The sequence below is a fragment of the Camelina sativa genome, chromosome 3 (genome assembly GCF_000633955.1).
Source record: "Camelina sativa cultivar DH55 chromosome 3, Cs, whole genome shotgun sequence".
NCBI classification, from domain to species: domain Eukaryota; kingdom Viridiplantae; phylum Streptophyta; class Magnoliopsida; order Brassicales; family Brassicaceae; genus Camelina; species Camelina sativa.
Window position 1 is genome coordinate 14,728,070 of NC_025687.1, and position 16,798 is coordinate 14,744,867.

The 16,798-nt window shown below is 36.9% G+C and overlaps 2 protein-coding genes and 1 pseudogene across 2 annotated transcripts; 1 reads left to right on the forward strand and 2 right to left on the reverse strand.

The window, feature by feature from the left end:
* LOC104777111 lies at positions 43-864 on the reverse strand (annotated as a pseudogene).
* On the forward strand, positions 7,673-12,409 carry LOC104778968. The gene is made up of 3 exons (XM_010503369.1): positions 7,673-7,699; positions 11,768-11,846; positions 11,949-12,409. Exons 1-3 carry the CDS (start codon positions 7,673-7,675, stop codon positions 12,407-12,409), a joined length of 567 nt encoding a protein of 188 aa, XP_010501671.1.
* LOC104778969 (F-box protein At1g30790-like) lies at positions 13,637-14,833 on the reverse strand. Its single transcript, XM_010503371.1, has one exon. The coding sequence runs from the start codon at positions 14,831-14,833 to the stop codon at positions 13,637-13,639; it is 1,197 nt and encodes a 398-aa protein (XP_010501673.1).

A 16,798-nucleotide genomic window follows, 5' to 3' on the forward strand; every position in this document is an offset into this window, starting at 1 on the left:
AAATCTTGAAAGTAACCAAAAAGAACTATATTTTTCCCGCCGTTAGTTGAATCTTGACGGTTGTACGCCGGAAAACGTCACCGGAACATAGAGTCAGAACAAAGCCAGAGCCGCCAATGGAACCAAGAACGAGCCAGCTGATGAGTAAGGTACAGTGAAAAACGAAACCGAGGTTTGATTGGTATCATCACCGTCACCATTATCGTCGTTACCACCAAGAGGTCCAAAACCACCATGCTGATGACGACGGCGGCGACGAGAACGTCGACTATCAGCGAAAGCAGTATCACCGTTACCTAAATCGCCGTAACGTGAGAAATCAAGCGTGGAAGCAACACCGTGAAGAGCAATGGAAGAAGAGATGAAAAGATCCGGTTCAGTGACAAGAACGCCGTCGAGGGTGAAACAGAGTTGTTAGTGACGACGATTGAGTTTCCGGGGAGAAGAGAGATCACTGAACGAGAGACGTTGAGGTACGATGTGGTAAGCGACGGAGAGACGAAGCGGGTTATTAGCATTATCGCCGGTGGAGGATGAGGAAGAAGAGGAGGAGACGTCGGCGGAGTCGAAATCGCTTGGGATGAAAAAGGTGGCGGAGAGAGGGATACCGAACTGATCGTCGACGGAGGAGAGGAAATCGGCGGCCCAGTCACGGAAATCTCCGGCTCCGATCATTGCTTCGATGATTCTGTCGGCGTGTTGGTGATCTTGCGACGTGAGATACGGAGGAGGAGAAGCGGAGGAGGTAGGGAATGAGACGGTGGTGATGAGGATGATGAGGAGGAGATAGCTTGAGGTGGCCATCGGAGAATTAAAACGGCGGGCGAAGTTGTAACAGAAACAGAAACAGAGAGAATCGGTTTTTGGAGTTCGTTAGGATTATGTGACAATGAAGAAGAAAGAACTGACTTCTTCTCTCTGGATAATTCGTTGTGGAGAGGAAGGATGAGTTAAACCGGTTTGGTTTATGGGATGGTTTTAGTGATTAACCGAGATTTTTTATTGTATAGAATAATAATAGAACTGTGAAATTGATCGGGTTCGGTCAGTCAAAACCAAGAAGTTTGGTTTTGGTGATAAACCGAGATTTTTGATTGTATAGAATAATAGAATTATGAAATTGATCGGTTCGGTCAAAGAGTCAAAACCAAAAAGACTTGGCAGTCTTCAGCAAAACCACTTGGCACCCACACCTATCTAGATTTTAAGCATTGGATCAGCTTAGTGTTTACCACTTTTTTTAATTATAAATAATTAAAGATAAGTGGGTTTTTTTTCTAGTTTATGTGTAAATTTTAGAAAAATCATTTTCTAAAAAAACTTAGCAAGTAAAATTTTAAACTATTGAACCATAATTTTAAATTAGATCACAAAAGTCCCAAAAAATCAAATGTGTAGTTTTAGTTGCTTCGATTTAATCCTGAAAATATGTCATGTGTAATATAATATGATAGACTTTTGATAAATTACTTCAATATATATAAGAAAAAATTACCAAAAAGGTCAAATGTGTTGTCTAATATTTAGGAGAATCATAAAATTATGTATATCATTGTTATTTTAAAATGAAGGAAATTAGGCAACACAATGACGATAACCAAAAGGATCGTAAAACTAGTATACTAACTCAAATTAATTAGAAGACGGTTAGAGAGGCACTATATGTATGAGAAACAATGTAATGCATTTTTTTTAACTACAGTTATTGTCCACTTTTTTCACGAGATTTGATGAACACTACTCTCTTTATAGAGACAATCGGAAAATTCTCAATCAAGGTAATGATCACCAAAATTCTTAAAACACACTATCCAAAAATTAAATACAATTTATCCTTATTCCATAAAATTAATTTTCTATGTTTTGTAATGCTTTTTAAGTAGCAATAATAATAAACTTCAAAAAAAAAAAATAGTGATTGGAAATATAAATAATTATATGAAATACTTTTGATTTATAGTTTTGGATAAATGTCGATGTACAAGAGTTGGGCATACATAATTGTGTGGCGGTGAAATAATTAAAGATAACACTTGTGTAGATAATTCAAGGTTCCTATTTATCATTCAATGAGATAACTTTTTCTTATTACATAGTTTACATTCATCTAGTTAATAGTCACATGAATTTTGGAAAAACACCATATGATGAGATTAAATTTTGTAAATTACCAATTTTTTTTACATATATCTTTGTAATTATCTCCTATGGCTTGAATAATGATTCTCTTCACTTTCTCCTTATAAAATGTTTTAGTATTGTTGACAAAAAAAACAAATGCTTTTGTATTTTTTGCCTTTTTCCATATAATATCAAAGGATTTTTGCCAAATATGCCATATTTTTTATAAAAGTTTTGGGAAATGCCACATTTTTTTCATCTTTCTAAAAATGCCACATTTTTATTGGTCACATGTGATTAAAAGACAAAAATACCCTTGTATCAAAGAGAGTGATTGTCGTGGACAAGATATAATGGACAAGTTATTAGAAGAAGTCATAGACTTGTCCACGAATTTCATTTCTATAACTTGTCTACGAGAATTATAATAATGAAGTTGTCCACGAGTTCAAATTAGTTATCCATATTATTAAAGATAAGTTGTCTATGAGAGAGTGATTGTCGTGGACGAGATCTGATGGACAAGTTATTAGAGGAAGTCATAGACTTGTCCATAAATTTCGTTTTTATAACTTGTCTACGAGAATTATAATAACGAAGTTGTCTACGAGTTTAAATTAGTTGGTTGTATATGAAAGATAATTAGACAAAAAAGGTAAAGTTGTCGAAATAAGAAGATGGTGGACCATAAGAAGATGGTGGACCAAAAGAAGATGTCAAAGATGATGGACCAAAAGAGGATGATGTGGATAAGTGTGGACCAAAAGATGATGTGGAGGATTGAGTTTCTCACCGGCATCATTCTCCATATCATCTTGTCCATCATCCACATCTTATCTATCATATGCATATTGTCTGTCATCTGCTTCTTGTTGATCATCGGCATCTTGTCTATCATCCCCATCTTGTCTATCATCCACATCTTGTCCATCATCCTCATCTTGTCTATCATCCGAATCTTGTTTATCATCCACATCTTGTCCATCATCCTCATCTTATCCATCATCTGTATCTTGTCTATCAACAGCATAGTATTTATTGAAGGGCATTTATGTCTTTTTAAGTGAAGGTTGTGGCATTGTGAAAAAGAATAGAGAAAAGTGGCATTTTGACTTTAAAAAGTTATTGTTCATGGCATTTTTGTTAAATAACTCTAATATCAATATCTTGTTTTGTTTTCCTTTTCCCTAAAATTATTAAATCCATAAAAAATTGTTAGTATCGTTTTTAACTTCAAAGATAGAACATCTGTGAGTAGGATATAAATAGTTATTGATGATAAACCGACAAATGAATTATTTGTTACTCGATCTATAAATACCAATAAATAGTTCTCTAAGACATCAACTATTAAAGTTATTGTATCTAAAGCCACAATCTGAAATATGTGATTGGGACCTTTGTATGGAGTCAAAGCACCTTGTGAATTTGCATACTCCAAGCAATCCATCATTTTTAGGAAATGAGCAAAAATCTCAACTGGAATCTGGCTGATAGTAGGAAACAATATCTCTATCTGATGAAAATGAAAACGATTTTTTTTGATTAGGTGTAAGGAAATAAAGAGAGAACTAATATAATGATAACAGAACTGATGCATAATCCAACAAAATACAAAATGATGCTTTGCCTCTAACGGAATCATAAATAAAAAAAAGTTGTGGAAGGCATATATATACTAATCCAGTTATGTTAATTTCATATTAAGTTAGTACATGTGTGTTTAGAAATGTCACCCGCTAATCCTATAAAAAAAAGTGATCTTATTTCCCACACATCAACAAACCACAAAACCACTGGCATTTAGACAAACTCCATCAGATCTCAGCAAACCTAGAAAGATGAACCAATCAATCATCAGCATGCAATATAGTAATTGACTTGTGAGCTAAAAAAATATAGAAAAACTCACTAACTAATCAAAATGTAAGTCGATTCCAATTGGTAAACGAAATTGACTTCCATATATTTCCCAAGTAGACCAGAAACAAATGTAGGATAAAAACTGAAATTGTGTTCATGAAGAAATAAAAATAAAGTTGGTAAGAAGATACAAAAGCCAATGTGAAAAGATCAAGATAGTAGCGAGCATCATCTTGCTACTATAAACGATCAAGATCGTAGGGAGTACCTTGACGCATTTTTGAAGCTAATTGAACTTCCCACTTGGACTTTTGATGTTGTTGCACCGAACGATGATTGATGCAATTTTTTTCTCACAAATCTACGGATTTAATGAAAAAGATAGAGAGAAGCCAATGTACCAAAAACTAGAGACGCTGATTATTAAAAAGCAGAGTGGCATAAGATTTTTTGACGACACATGACGACGAAAGATAAAGGTTCCAACTGAAATAAATTGCTCCTTACGTCGGGGTTTGAATTCAAAGACTTAGTGTATGTGACTTTTCTAATAATGGAATTATATGCTGGATTCCCACACTTGAATTCATCAGATGACTCAGGTAGAGGGGGGTAATATGGATTCGACCTCTACCTATCTCGCTACAGACTCCCGACAGAGGGTGGCCGCCACTAATTTCCCTGCGTTTTTATGGGTTATCGCTACTTTGTAGATGGATCTTGGAAAGCGTGGGATGCGTTTGCTGGTGGAGAATGGGTTTTTACCTCGTTTCAGGACGCATCGCCGACTAGAGGAGCCACCATTTTCCGACAAAGTCTCTCTCCCTTACATGCTGAAGTAGAAACTTTCGTTTGAGCGATTGGGTGCATGATCGGACATGACTTTAGAGATGTGGCGTTTTATACAGACTGTTCAGACTTGGTGAAGATGGTGTCTTTTTCTTCGGACTGGCCAGCTTTCTCGACGTACCTCGACGACATCAAGATTGACATGGAAGAATTTTCGTCTTTCTCATTATCTTTTATCTCTAGAAACGCAAATGTAATTGCGGATTCTTTAGCACGCAAAGCGCGTACTTCTTCGCAAGAAAAAGAGGATAACAACACAAGAAACAAAGCAAGGACTGAGGGAGAAATCACAGGGAGGCAGGCGTCTGAGGGTCTTTGTTGCAAGATTGAACACATGAAAATGAAAACGCAAGAGAAACTCTTTAAAACACCAAATCAAGCTGAGGAGAGAAACCACTGCGCGTCCTTGAGTTATAAGGTGGAGCCAATGAGGAAGCGTTTGATGGTCCTTGTTGCAATATTGTACACACATATGCCGAGGCATGGACTATTACACTTCTTGTGACCGAAACGGTCATTACGGGTGAAATAGATGGAGTTTGGCTCAATACCAAGGGTATGGTCAGCAGACACGGTGATACCCAAATAAAAAAACAGGGCCTCGTCACCTATAGATTCAACCTCAACAAGGTTGGTGTCGTAGGTATTCAGGTCTAGCCCTTTCGGATCACTCTTGAAGACGCGGAAGATCTTAGAGATTTCACAGACTGGCTCGTTAGCCCTAGTATAGACCAAAAACCTCTCCTATTTTATATAAATAACACATTTTTAACAACAAGAAGTCCCTAAATAAGCTGAATACCTAACAACAAGAAGTCCTTTATCTTTTAATGCACTTTTAACAACAAGAAGTTTTTCTTTATTTAAATAATTATTTACCTTGTTAATAAAAAATAATTTTACTTTTTTGTAATGCACTTTTAATAGCAATAACCATAAAAATCAAAAACTAGTAATTGAAAATATATAAATTAATAATGAAAATTTTCTCCAAATACCACATTTTATGTTTTTTTTTCCAAAAATACCACACTTTATTTTTTTTTTCAAAAATACCAAAAAAAAATCTTTTACAATAATAACACCAAATTTTAAGGATGTAGAATTCATTTTTCTAGGTTTGGATTGACAATTTTAGATTTAGGGTATAGTTTTTAGAGGGGAAAGTTTTAGTTTTTAAGATTTAGGGTTTACTTTTGAATATTAAATTTTAGTTTAATTTTGTGGTATTTTTGTATAAAAACAAATTTTGGAAAACAAAGATAAAATTGGTATTTTTGTCAAAATAAATTAATTTAGTGATATTTATGAAAATTGCCTATTAATAATTCTCGGCAAATTACAAAATACAAATTATTAGTGCTGAAGAATTGGGTTAAAATTATCAGTCCACTAAAATTTCATTATCAGCCCACTAAGATTTCATTAGTAGTCCAATTCTCCGCAAATTAAAAAAATTCTGCTAATAATTTTCCGGAAATTACATATTATTGGCCTACTAAAACTTCATTAAATATTCACATAGTAATTTGACTTTGGTAAAAGATGATGTAGTCCGGATAAAATTAGTAGATGAGTCGCCCATTTTTAGTTTATATTTCTACACTCTACTGCATTGCCAACTAAATATTTCTACACTCTACTGTAGTCCGGATATCAACAATATTTGTCCGGATATTATATAAATCAGTCAAATATCAACAATATATGTCCGGATATTATATAAATCTTTTGTTGACGATAACATTGTGATTAGCCCAAAGAAATACAAACAACAAAGGATCAGTTTCTCGTGTTTTTTTTTTTACGTTTCTTTCTGTTCTTAAACATCATCACAAGCTTATTCGTAACTCTATAGCAACATCGGCCGCTTGATCAGCTCTTCATCCAGGTGAAGCTACCGGGACTCTCGAGCTTGTTAAACTTTGGAACATATATATGTTTCTTGAGACACGTCCTGCGTCAAGTGAGCTCTAATTATGATTCCTGATATTCCATGTGATTCTGCTTTCTAGACACACCTTTCTAATTCTGTGTCTTACAACTGCGGGACACACAAATGATATATACATGAATATGAAGGATACAAGTGCTTACTTATTCAGAGTGAACTGAGCAGAGATCCCAACAAATATTTGTAAAGATTCTACTATCAAATAAGTCCTGAGAGTGAACTTAAAAGAACCACCACTCAGCTGCGTCTATACTTTCGGGAGGAATGTTTTGATTGCAAAATGTTCCAATTAATCTAACAATTAAAAAGAAAAGCCGAGCAAAAAGAAGAAAAAGACATTTCTAAACTTTGGGCAAGGATTCTTTACCCATCATGACTATGGTTTTAGACAACACATCATTTATATTGTTCAAGATCTAACAAATCCCATAGTAGCAAATCGATTTGTTTGGTACCTAAAAAACAACACATATAAGTTGACTAGAAAAAACAAAGAGGGATATATCATATCCTAAAAATAAATTAAAACATTACAAAAACCTTATATTTTCAACATGTTCTGGTGATATATAGACGTTACATACATAAACAATCTTTCCTATTCCATAACAGTGCCTAAAATTTTCATCATCAGCAATTCCTTCAAGCGTAACTCTTCTGATGTTGCTTGTTTCTACATGGTAGTAGAAAACGTAGAAGGGTTTGAATTGAAGATGGTAACGGCAAGATTCATCAAATATGGAAACCGATAGTAATCAAAGTCAATAACTGTATCATTACGTACCTTAACTTGTTAATGTAAAGTTCGGTAATTATAGAAAGTTTATGGATTCTCCCTTGTATATAAAAAAGATTTAACGATGTACAAATCTTCTTTTATATACAATGGCTAACCCAAACCAATCCGTCCGGGTACTTCTTCCTCTCTCTCAGTCGATCTATCTATCAATCTCTCTCTCTCTCTCTCTCTCTCTCTCTCTCTCTCTCTCTCTCTCTCTCTCTCTCTCTCTCTCTCTCTTCAGTTGTTAATGATTAGCTTCTGTAAATTTTGCAGACTTGCATACTAAAAGTCGATCTAAACTCTAAAGTGTTGCACCGGTTGCCAAAAAAAAAGCAAGCATCAAGTTGAAGAGTATCTCTGGTAATAAGAAAACTTCCAACTTAGTTTTGAAGTGCTTGACTCATATATAAGTCTTATAACATGAGATGATTCTTAATACTTTTGTTTCCAATGAAAACAGGTGTAAACGAAGTGGAGTACAACAGCGAAAAAGGGCTCATGAAAGTCACAGGCGGCGTAGAACCTACGGCTCTGGTTCGTAAACTTACTAAATGTGGCAAAAAAAACAGAGCTCTCCTCAGTTAAGTACCAGCTTGAAGATGATGATCTAAACAGCGACGATGAAGATGACACTTCTTCTGACTCTACTAGTTCATATCGGCATGTCCTATCAAAGTTTGAGAATGGTCCTCCAGGCTATGGCTTCCTTTCGCCAATACTACTACATCATCGCTGTTGCGGCCTCCGCAACCGATGATGCCCTATCCACAAATGATGCAACAACAACCACAGGTTATATTATCGTATGGAAGCAGAGATAGCTATGAAAGTGCAGAGGATTCACCAGGTGCATCTGGCAATGAAACCACAGAGAAGTTACCAGATGGGAGTGGTGTTGAAAGCAATGAAAGCTCACCCCGAAAGCTAGTGATGTGGAACTCACTGAGAGCTCGGCTAAAGCAAGTGGTACTGCAATAACAGAGAACTTGAGAGATCTCGGTCCTGATGAATCGAATCCGGATGCTGAAAACTCTGAACCTAAAATCTCCCAGGAGACAAGAGAAACAGAGGTTGCAGCTGAAGCAGATGCCAAAGAAACTAAAGAAGCTGTGAAGGAACCAAAGGTGTAGCTTAAGTTCAGGGCTTTACTCAACCGGGTCTCATTTAATTATACTAATTGTGTGTTTCACAAGATAATATCAGTATTTTAATAAAAGATAATTTATGAGAGTATTGCGACCAATGTGCGGACACTACTGTTTGATAGATAAACAACGTGGCACTGTCTGCTAACAAGTGGAACCAGGTCAAAATGCCTAAAAAGGTAAAATATAATAACAACTATATTTGTCAACAAATAGTATAAATCATTTGTTGATGGATTAACATTGTGATTAGACCAAACAACTAAAGATCACACATACGTTTTCACATAGTGGAGAAGCCAGCTAGCTACGTTTTCACATAAATGGGATCCTCGGCTTAAACCAGACGTTGTCGTCTATAGAATGCGATCCTCATTCTCTTATATATCGCCTATACTAATTCTGTCGGAAGCATAAAGTCACTTGACTGATGCGAATGCTGGACATATCTATTCACCACAGGTGCTCAACGAAAGCAAGGACTAAGGCAAAAATCTTCTCCTGCCACGTATGGCCTCGCTATGGAGGTGAAATATCTCTTCTTCTCATAACAATATAATGATGCATATCTTCTATCCATGGAGAAGTACACAATTTAGTTCATCAATTTTCAGGAGGATGCAGAAATCTTATATCCCTAATGCTCTAGGATATAGAGGTTATTGATGTTCGTCTACCTACCTTTGATCAGTTCTATTCTAGTTAATACTCTGTGGTATTGTTGGATCGGCTGCTCTTCACCAAGATGCTAGAAAAGTGGGATGGTTTCGGTTATGCGTATTGGGGGATGTTGCATTACGGGTACCACCATTTCAATGATGAACGCCATCTGAGAATTGCACTTGAAGCTAGCAGAGCTGAACTCCATTCCAACCAAGGTCTTGTCCCGGTTTGAGAAAGTTTCAGTTACGAGGTTAATAGTTTGAGAAGTGAGCCCTCAGATTCGGTTTTGGGGGAATCTATGGAGTTCTTTATATAGAGTTTCTGAAAAGACGTTGTGTGTCAATATTCACTGGACTATATATAATCACTTTGGTGGAGCGAAAAGTTGTGGCAAGGTCTATATACCTTGTGAGCAAAAACAAAAGATATGGACAAAACATTCAACATAAGAACACTACTCAAAAGAATAGTAACAAATGTCAGAAATCGCAAATCATCACGAGTAGTAAGATAACAAACTGTAGTGGATTACATGATTGGTCACCTTGAAGAAAACACACTAAAGAGAGGCGATACTTTCGATGTGTCGGGGTGAGATAGAGAGGCACATACCGTTGTTGAATCCATACCTGTGCCAAAACATTTCATCGTCAGCAATACCATGGACCCTAACTCTTCTGATGCCTGGGTTGCTCGTAACACTCAAAAACAGATAAATTGGGGCAAAAATGATTTCACCAGCCAGATTGGTGCCAGGGGAAGTCATGTTCACCAAAGGGAAGGGAAGCTCAAAGGTTTGCTTGGACCAACCATGTTTCTCGACATCTTCTATAGTATCCATAAATGGAAACTAGAGAATCCCATACGGTCCCTAACAATGGAAGCTAACTTGCCATTGTATTCAATCAAGATTGCATCATCCTCATAAACCACAACATCCCTAGGCGCTTTGATGAAACAACTCAAGAGTCTCGGATCTAACATCAAAACACACAATCACCGGATCCATTCTCGCTCTCGGAGCATAAGCACCATAATAGAGGAAACCATTGAGAATGAATAGACGGTTGGTAAGGAGAAGTCACCATGTTGAATACTTTTGAATCGTATCCCAAACAGGCGCGGGGTCCGAAAATGGGTGAGGTAACGACTTGCTTCGTGGCCTCAAGCGACGAAGCCGTTGATGGAAGGACACTTGGAGGCGTAATCCATGTACACAGAAGGTATTATGATGTCTAGATTGGCGACCAAAGAAGAAGATTCATCTTCCTCGTATGAAGAGGAGAAGATGAAGAGACGCTTGGCACTGTTAGTAAAAGTGATTCTCGCGTAGCGGAGAAGGAATCGACGAATCTCTGGCTTCGGATGGTGGAAGACCACATCTTTGACACGCATCGGAACTTCATAAGAGACTTCGCCGGCAATCTAGTCAGTATCTCAATCTCTAGGTCATGAGGGATGCACGGATCTACCTTGTCTTGTCTTTCTCCTTGCGTTTCATTGCAGTTCCCAAACAAAAACCCTTTGGATTTCGACTCGGAAAAAAAGGAGTTTCTTTCGATAATATATATTATTGATGGATGATAAACCAAACCAAACCAAACCAAACATGTGATAAACCGAGCAAATCTAATTTTTTGCAATTACTTTTTTTTTTGTTGGAAAAAACTGTAACTGCTGAGGTTCGAACCGGAGAAACCTCATCGTTTTTTTTGTTGTTGGTATTACTGATTTTATTAGTTTTCTGATTAATTATTTTGATTGTATTACAAGGTCTAATAGTCAAAGTTTTAAAACACGTCGTAATTTTGTACATTAATGTAGATTTGATGCCTCTCATCTTTCCCAATTAAGTCACTTTGCTAATTCTCCAACTCTCGTTCCTGCTAAATAGTGTCATCAGGTCACTTAACAAATCTTTTCTTGTTAGCTTCAGTTCAAATCAAATGATGCAAGAATGAGAACTTTTAAATATCTCACCATCTGAGTTTTGAATTCACTTGGTACATATGGGAGAAGGCAGGTCTTGAAATTGCCAGAATATTTTTCGAATTTGGAAACCGACAATAGCTATCAAAGTCGATAAAATGTATCATTACCTTTAACTTGTTAATGTAAAAATTCGGTAACTATGGAAAGTTTATGGATTCTCCCTTTGTATATAGAAAGATTTAACGATGCCTATTAATACAAATCTTCTTTTTCTCCATTGAGTTTCAGTTTAGGGTTTTCTTCTTCTTCTTCTTCTTTCACAATGGCGGACCCAAACCAATCCGTCAGGGTACTTCTTCCTCTCTCTCTCTCAATCTATCTATCTATCTATCTATCTATCACTCTCTCTCTCTCTCTCTTCAGTTGCTAATTAATGATTTAGCTGTGTAAATTTTGCAGACTTGCGTACTAAAAGTCGATCTAAAGTGTTGCACCGGTTGCCAAAAAAAAGCAGGCATCAAGTTGAAGAGTATCTCTGGTAATAAGAAAAAGTCCAACTTACTTTTGAAGTGCTCGACACATATATAAGTCTTATAACATGAGATAATTCTTAGTTCTAATTAGTTTTCAATGAAAACAGGTGTAAACGAAGTGGAGTACAACAGCAAAAAAGGACTCATGACAGTCACAGGTAACGTTGAACCTATGGCTCTGGTTCGTAAACTTAATAAATGTGGCAAAAAAACAGAGCTCTTCTCAGTTAAGTACCAGATTGAAGATGATGATATAAACAGCGACGATGAAGATGGCACTTCTTCTTCTGACTCTGCTAGTTCATATAATGATCCTAAACCCATGGAACGTGAATTGCTAGAGAAGATGAAGCAGAAGAACAAGAGAGGGATACGAAAAAAAATTTCTTTTCTATTGTGTTTGACCAGTAAATCAAAGGTTGTACAGCCTTCACCGATGCGAAACCGAAACTGGCATGTCCCATCAAAGTTTCAGAATGGTCCTCCGCAGTTGTGGCCTCCGCAACCGTTGACACCCTATCCACAAATGATGCAACCACAACAACCACAAGTTCCAAAGAAGCTGTGAAGGTACCAGAGAAGGTCTAGCTTGAGTTCAGGGCTTTACTCAACCGGGTCTCTTTTAACTATACTATTTTGTGTTAGGAGACATTCACAAGATAATATCAGTATTTAACATTTTCTTCCTTTTTAATAAAAGATAATTTATGAGAGTATTGGGACCAATGTGCGGACACTGTATGATAGAGAAACAATGTGACACTGTCTGCTAACAAGTCGAACCAGGTAAAAATGCCAAAATACGTACGTTTCATAAATGCTTTTTCTTTGTCGTCGTCGTAATACGAACAAAGTGGTAGTGCATGTGTGATGCCAACAAAAAAATTTCCACTCTCTAGACTCTAGTCATCGAAGACCCTAAAAAGGTAAAATAATAACTATATAATTGTCCGCATATTATATAAAATCTGTTGTTGATGCATGATACAGTTGTGATGATTAGACCAAACAAATACAAACAACGAAGGATCACACTTATCGGTATATGTCGATCATTTTCTAGTCTTTTTTTTTCGTTTCTTTCTGTTCAAACGTCATCACAAGCTTATTCGTATCTCTAGCGATATCGGTCGCTTGCTCAGCACTTCATCCAGGTGATGGGGACTCTCGAGCTTGTTAGTGTCAATGCGCTTGATTCTTATGAATCCTTCCTTAGCAAAAACTTTGGAACATATGTTTTTTTGAGACACGTCCTGCGACAAGTGAGCTCTAATTATCATTCCTGATATTCCATGTGATTCTGCTTTCTAGACACTCCTTTCTAATTCTGAGTCTTACAACTGCGGGACACACAAATGATATATACATGAATATGAAGGACACATGTGCTTTCGTATTGAGAGTGAACTTAGCAGAGATCCCAACAAGTATTTGTAAAGATTCTACTATCAAATGATTCCTGATCAGAGAGTGAACTTAAAAAAAACCACCACTCAGCTGCGTCTATACTCTAGGGAAGAATGTTTTGATTGCAAAATGTAAAATGTTCCAATTAATCTAACAATTAAAAAGAAAAATAGAACAAAAAGAAGAAAAAGACATTTATAAAATTTGAGCAAAAATTCTGTACCAATCATAAAAAATTAATCACTATAGACTATGGTTTTATAAAAAATAAATTTGAGAAAATCCCTTAGTATCAAACCAATTTGTTTGGTACATAAAAATCAACACATATATGTTGAGTACGAAAAAACAAAGAGGGTCATATCCGGGTCAATTGAATTAAAAATGTTTACAAAAACCTAATATTTTCAACATGTTCTGGTGATATATAGACGTTACAAACAATCTTTCCAATTCCATAACAGTGCCTAAAACTTTCATCATCAGCAATTCCTTCAAGCCTAACTCTTCTAACGTTGCTTGTTTCTACATGGTAGTAGAAAATGTAGAACGGTTGAAGATGGTAGCGTGACAAGATTTTTGGGGCAAGAATGATCTCCCCAACCTTGTTAGTGCCTGGAAAAGACAACTGAAACCCCCCAACATAATCCCACAGAGAAAATGGAATCTCACATGTTTGTTTTGACCATTCGTGTTTCTCCATGTCTTCTAACACCCACAAATCAAAACTATGGAAACAAGCCAAAGGGTATCTTACGATGGAAGCTAATTTCCCTTTGTATTCCATCAAAATCGAATCATTCCACCATCCTACGACATCCCTAGGTGCTTTGATAAAATTTATCTTCTCTGATCTAACATCAAAACAAACGATCACTGGATTCATATTTACTTTTGGAGTCCAACCACCATAATACACAACCCCGTTGATGCATACTTTCATAGTTAGAGGGGAATAAGGTGGAACATTGTTGTTACCTCTGATTTGCCTCCATGAATATTTTTTTTTATCACCTTTTAGAGTTAGCACCAAGTGCTCTACACTATCATTATTAGGTATGCGAGAAGAAATGAGTGACAAAGCTTTGAACTGATCATCCACCGGATCGTACCCTAGACATTCGCCTCTCATATCAGGAGCGCGGCGTGAGGGTAACCTTGGTAAGATAATGACTTGTCTGGTGCTAGGGTTACATACCATGAACCCACCTACAAGTGAACAGCCTATGAAGCCACGGACGGAAACACACCTTGACGCAGGGTTGCTACAAACGCTTAAACATGGTATTGTCATATGGTGATTGGTTACTAAAGAAGAAGATTCATGTCCCTCGTGTGAAGACGAGAAGAAGAACAAGCGCTTCTCCTCACGCTTGGCGAATATACCGTTGGTGAAAGCGACTATAAACCGTGGTCGTGTCGAGGAGATTGAGTAGAAGGAATCAATGAACACTTGGCTACGGATAATGGAAGACCACGACTTAGAAACGGATTTGAACTTCATAAGAGACTTGGCTGGCAACCTGGTGAGAATCTCCACTGTTAGATCAAGAGGGATATGATCTATCTCCTTGCGCTGTTTCATGATGACGGCTGCCCTAGAATCTTCTACTTGTTTTGTTTTGTAAATTGTAAAGAAGAGATCAGAGGGAATTATAAAGATACAACATTTGCTCTCTGTTTGCTCTCTGTTTCACCAGATATCTCAGCTTAATAGGCTTTACTTGGTCCAAGCCCAAACCGAGTGGGAAGCCCAAACCGTCATATCTCTTGTAGCTTGCTTGTGATTCAGGCTTTCTCTTCACATCATCACTGTTGCCATAGTTCTGCTCGGATAAGGTTGCAAACTCAAATCCATGCACTTAGGATTACGGTTGCAGAACACTGAGAAACGTCAATGACTAACATTTATGTAGTTCTTAAATCTTCTACCTCAATAATTTCTCTTTTCCGAGATCTGATTTTTACTCTGTACTACTCACTACACGATAACCTACAGAAGCCTTTTATGTTTAGGAAAGACCTATTACTTGGAAGAAGAAAAAAAAACTCATTAATGCAATCTCATATAGCACACATTCATCTCTTCTTTTATTGTTCAGTGGGACAACCATATTCCATAGAGAAATAATAGAAATGATACACATACAGAATTTTGAAAAACAAAACTCGAGTTTCAGAGAATCTTGAAAGAATAGTTTCGGGTACCTAAACAAAAAATATACCGGACTGATACTCCAGAACAGGTCGAAGATCTGCCGGAATGTAGTACACTCAGAGACGAACCAGCCAGTGAGAAATTAGCAAAGCTCGTGAGAATCTTTAAAAGGAAGAATACTGAGATCATGCTGCATCAATCTCCATGTTGTCCACAAATAGAATACTGATGATCATTTCCTCTAACGCATCATTGTCTTCAGCTCCATCAGGAATCGCATTGCCCTCTGGTTCTTCCATAATTGCTTTAATGTCCCTCATTGGCTGATCTTCAGCTACACCATCACCAAAGGTGCCCATAAGAGGTTGAGATTCATCAAACGGTTGACCTAGAGTCGAATCATCTCCAGGGTTATAAACCATATGACTCACAACGACAAGAGACAAACCAATACATCTTCGTTCTCCCCCTTTTTGACTATGCTTGTGAACTCATCAGTCCAAACTCCTAAAAACATCACCAAACATATCTTCATTCTCCCCCTGAATGAGTCACAACATGGTCAAAACTAACAGGAAAATTTTCCCCGCTTTTCAATACGCGGTTGATAGCCTAGTACACCACCTCCATAGAACTCATCTTTTCTAACCCAAATCTTGTTGCGCCTTAGACCTCCATGATTGACTCCTTGAATGAATTTGAAACAATTCCTCTTAATATGTCCTTGAACTCCACAATGATAAAATGTAGGACCTTGAAACTTTACATCATAAACATTCTCCATTTGGCTCCTCTCACTCAACAATCTGAAACATCTTGGCCTAATATGCCCAACAACACCACAATGATGACAAACAGGTCAAAACACTTGTCTAGGTGCATTATGCAATTCAGAAATTCTTTTACCATGCTCTTTCAAAAATACAGTCCTTGAAGCACTCTTTGAAGCAGTCTTTGAAGCAGTCTCTGGCACAGTTCCTGATGCAGACGTGAGTTTTCCACTTGAAACAAACACTATATCCAATTTTGAATCTTTTCTTTCATATCCAAAGCCACACTTATCTGGCTTGCCAATATTCAGAATATGATCCAGCTTCTCTGTACCATTATTAAGCATCCTCAAATTCTTTTGAGTTTTTAGAAGTTGTACTTTAGCTTGTGATGCTTCTTCTTCCTTTTCTGTTGCATATTTGTCTGCTTCAATGGCTTTAGCCTCTAACTCAAGCTTCTCCTTAATCAAAACTGAATTATCATCAACTACCTTAAGCCAATGTGCATACAACTTCTCATAACTCTTACCAAGTTCTTCATAACTCATATCCTCTCCATCACTATCACTATCAGATTCATTTTCAGATGCAGTTGTAGGTTTTGCTGCAGGTTCATAAGCAA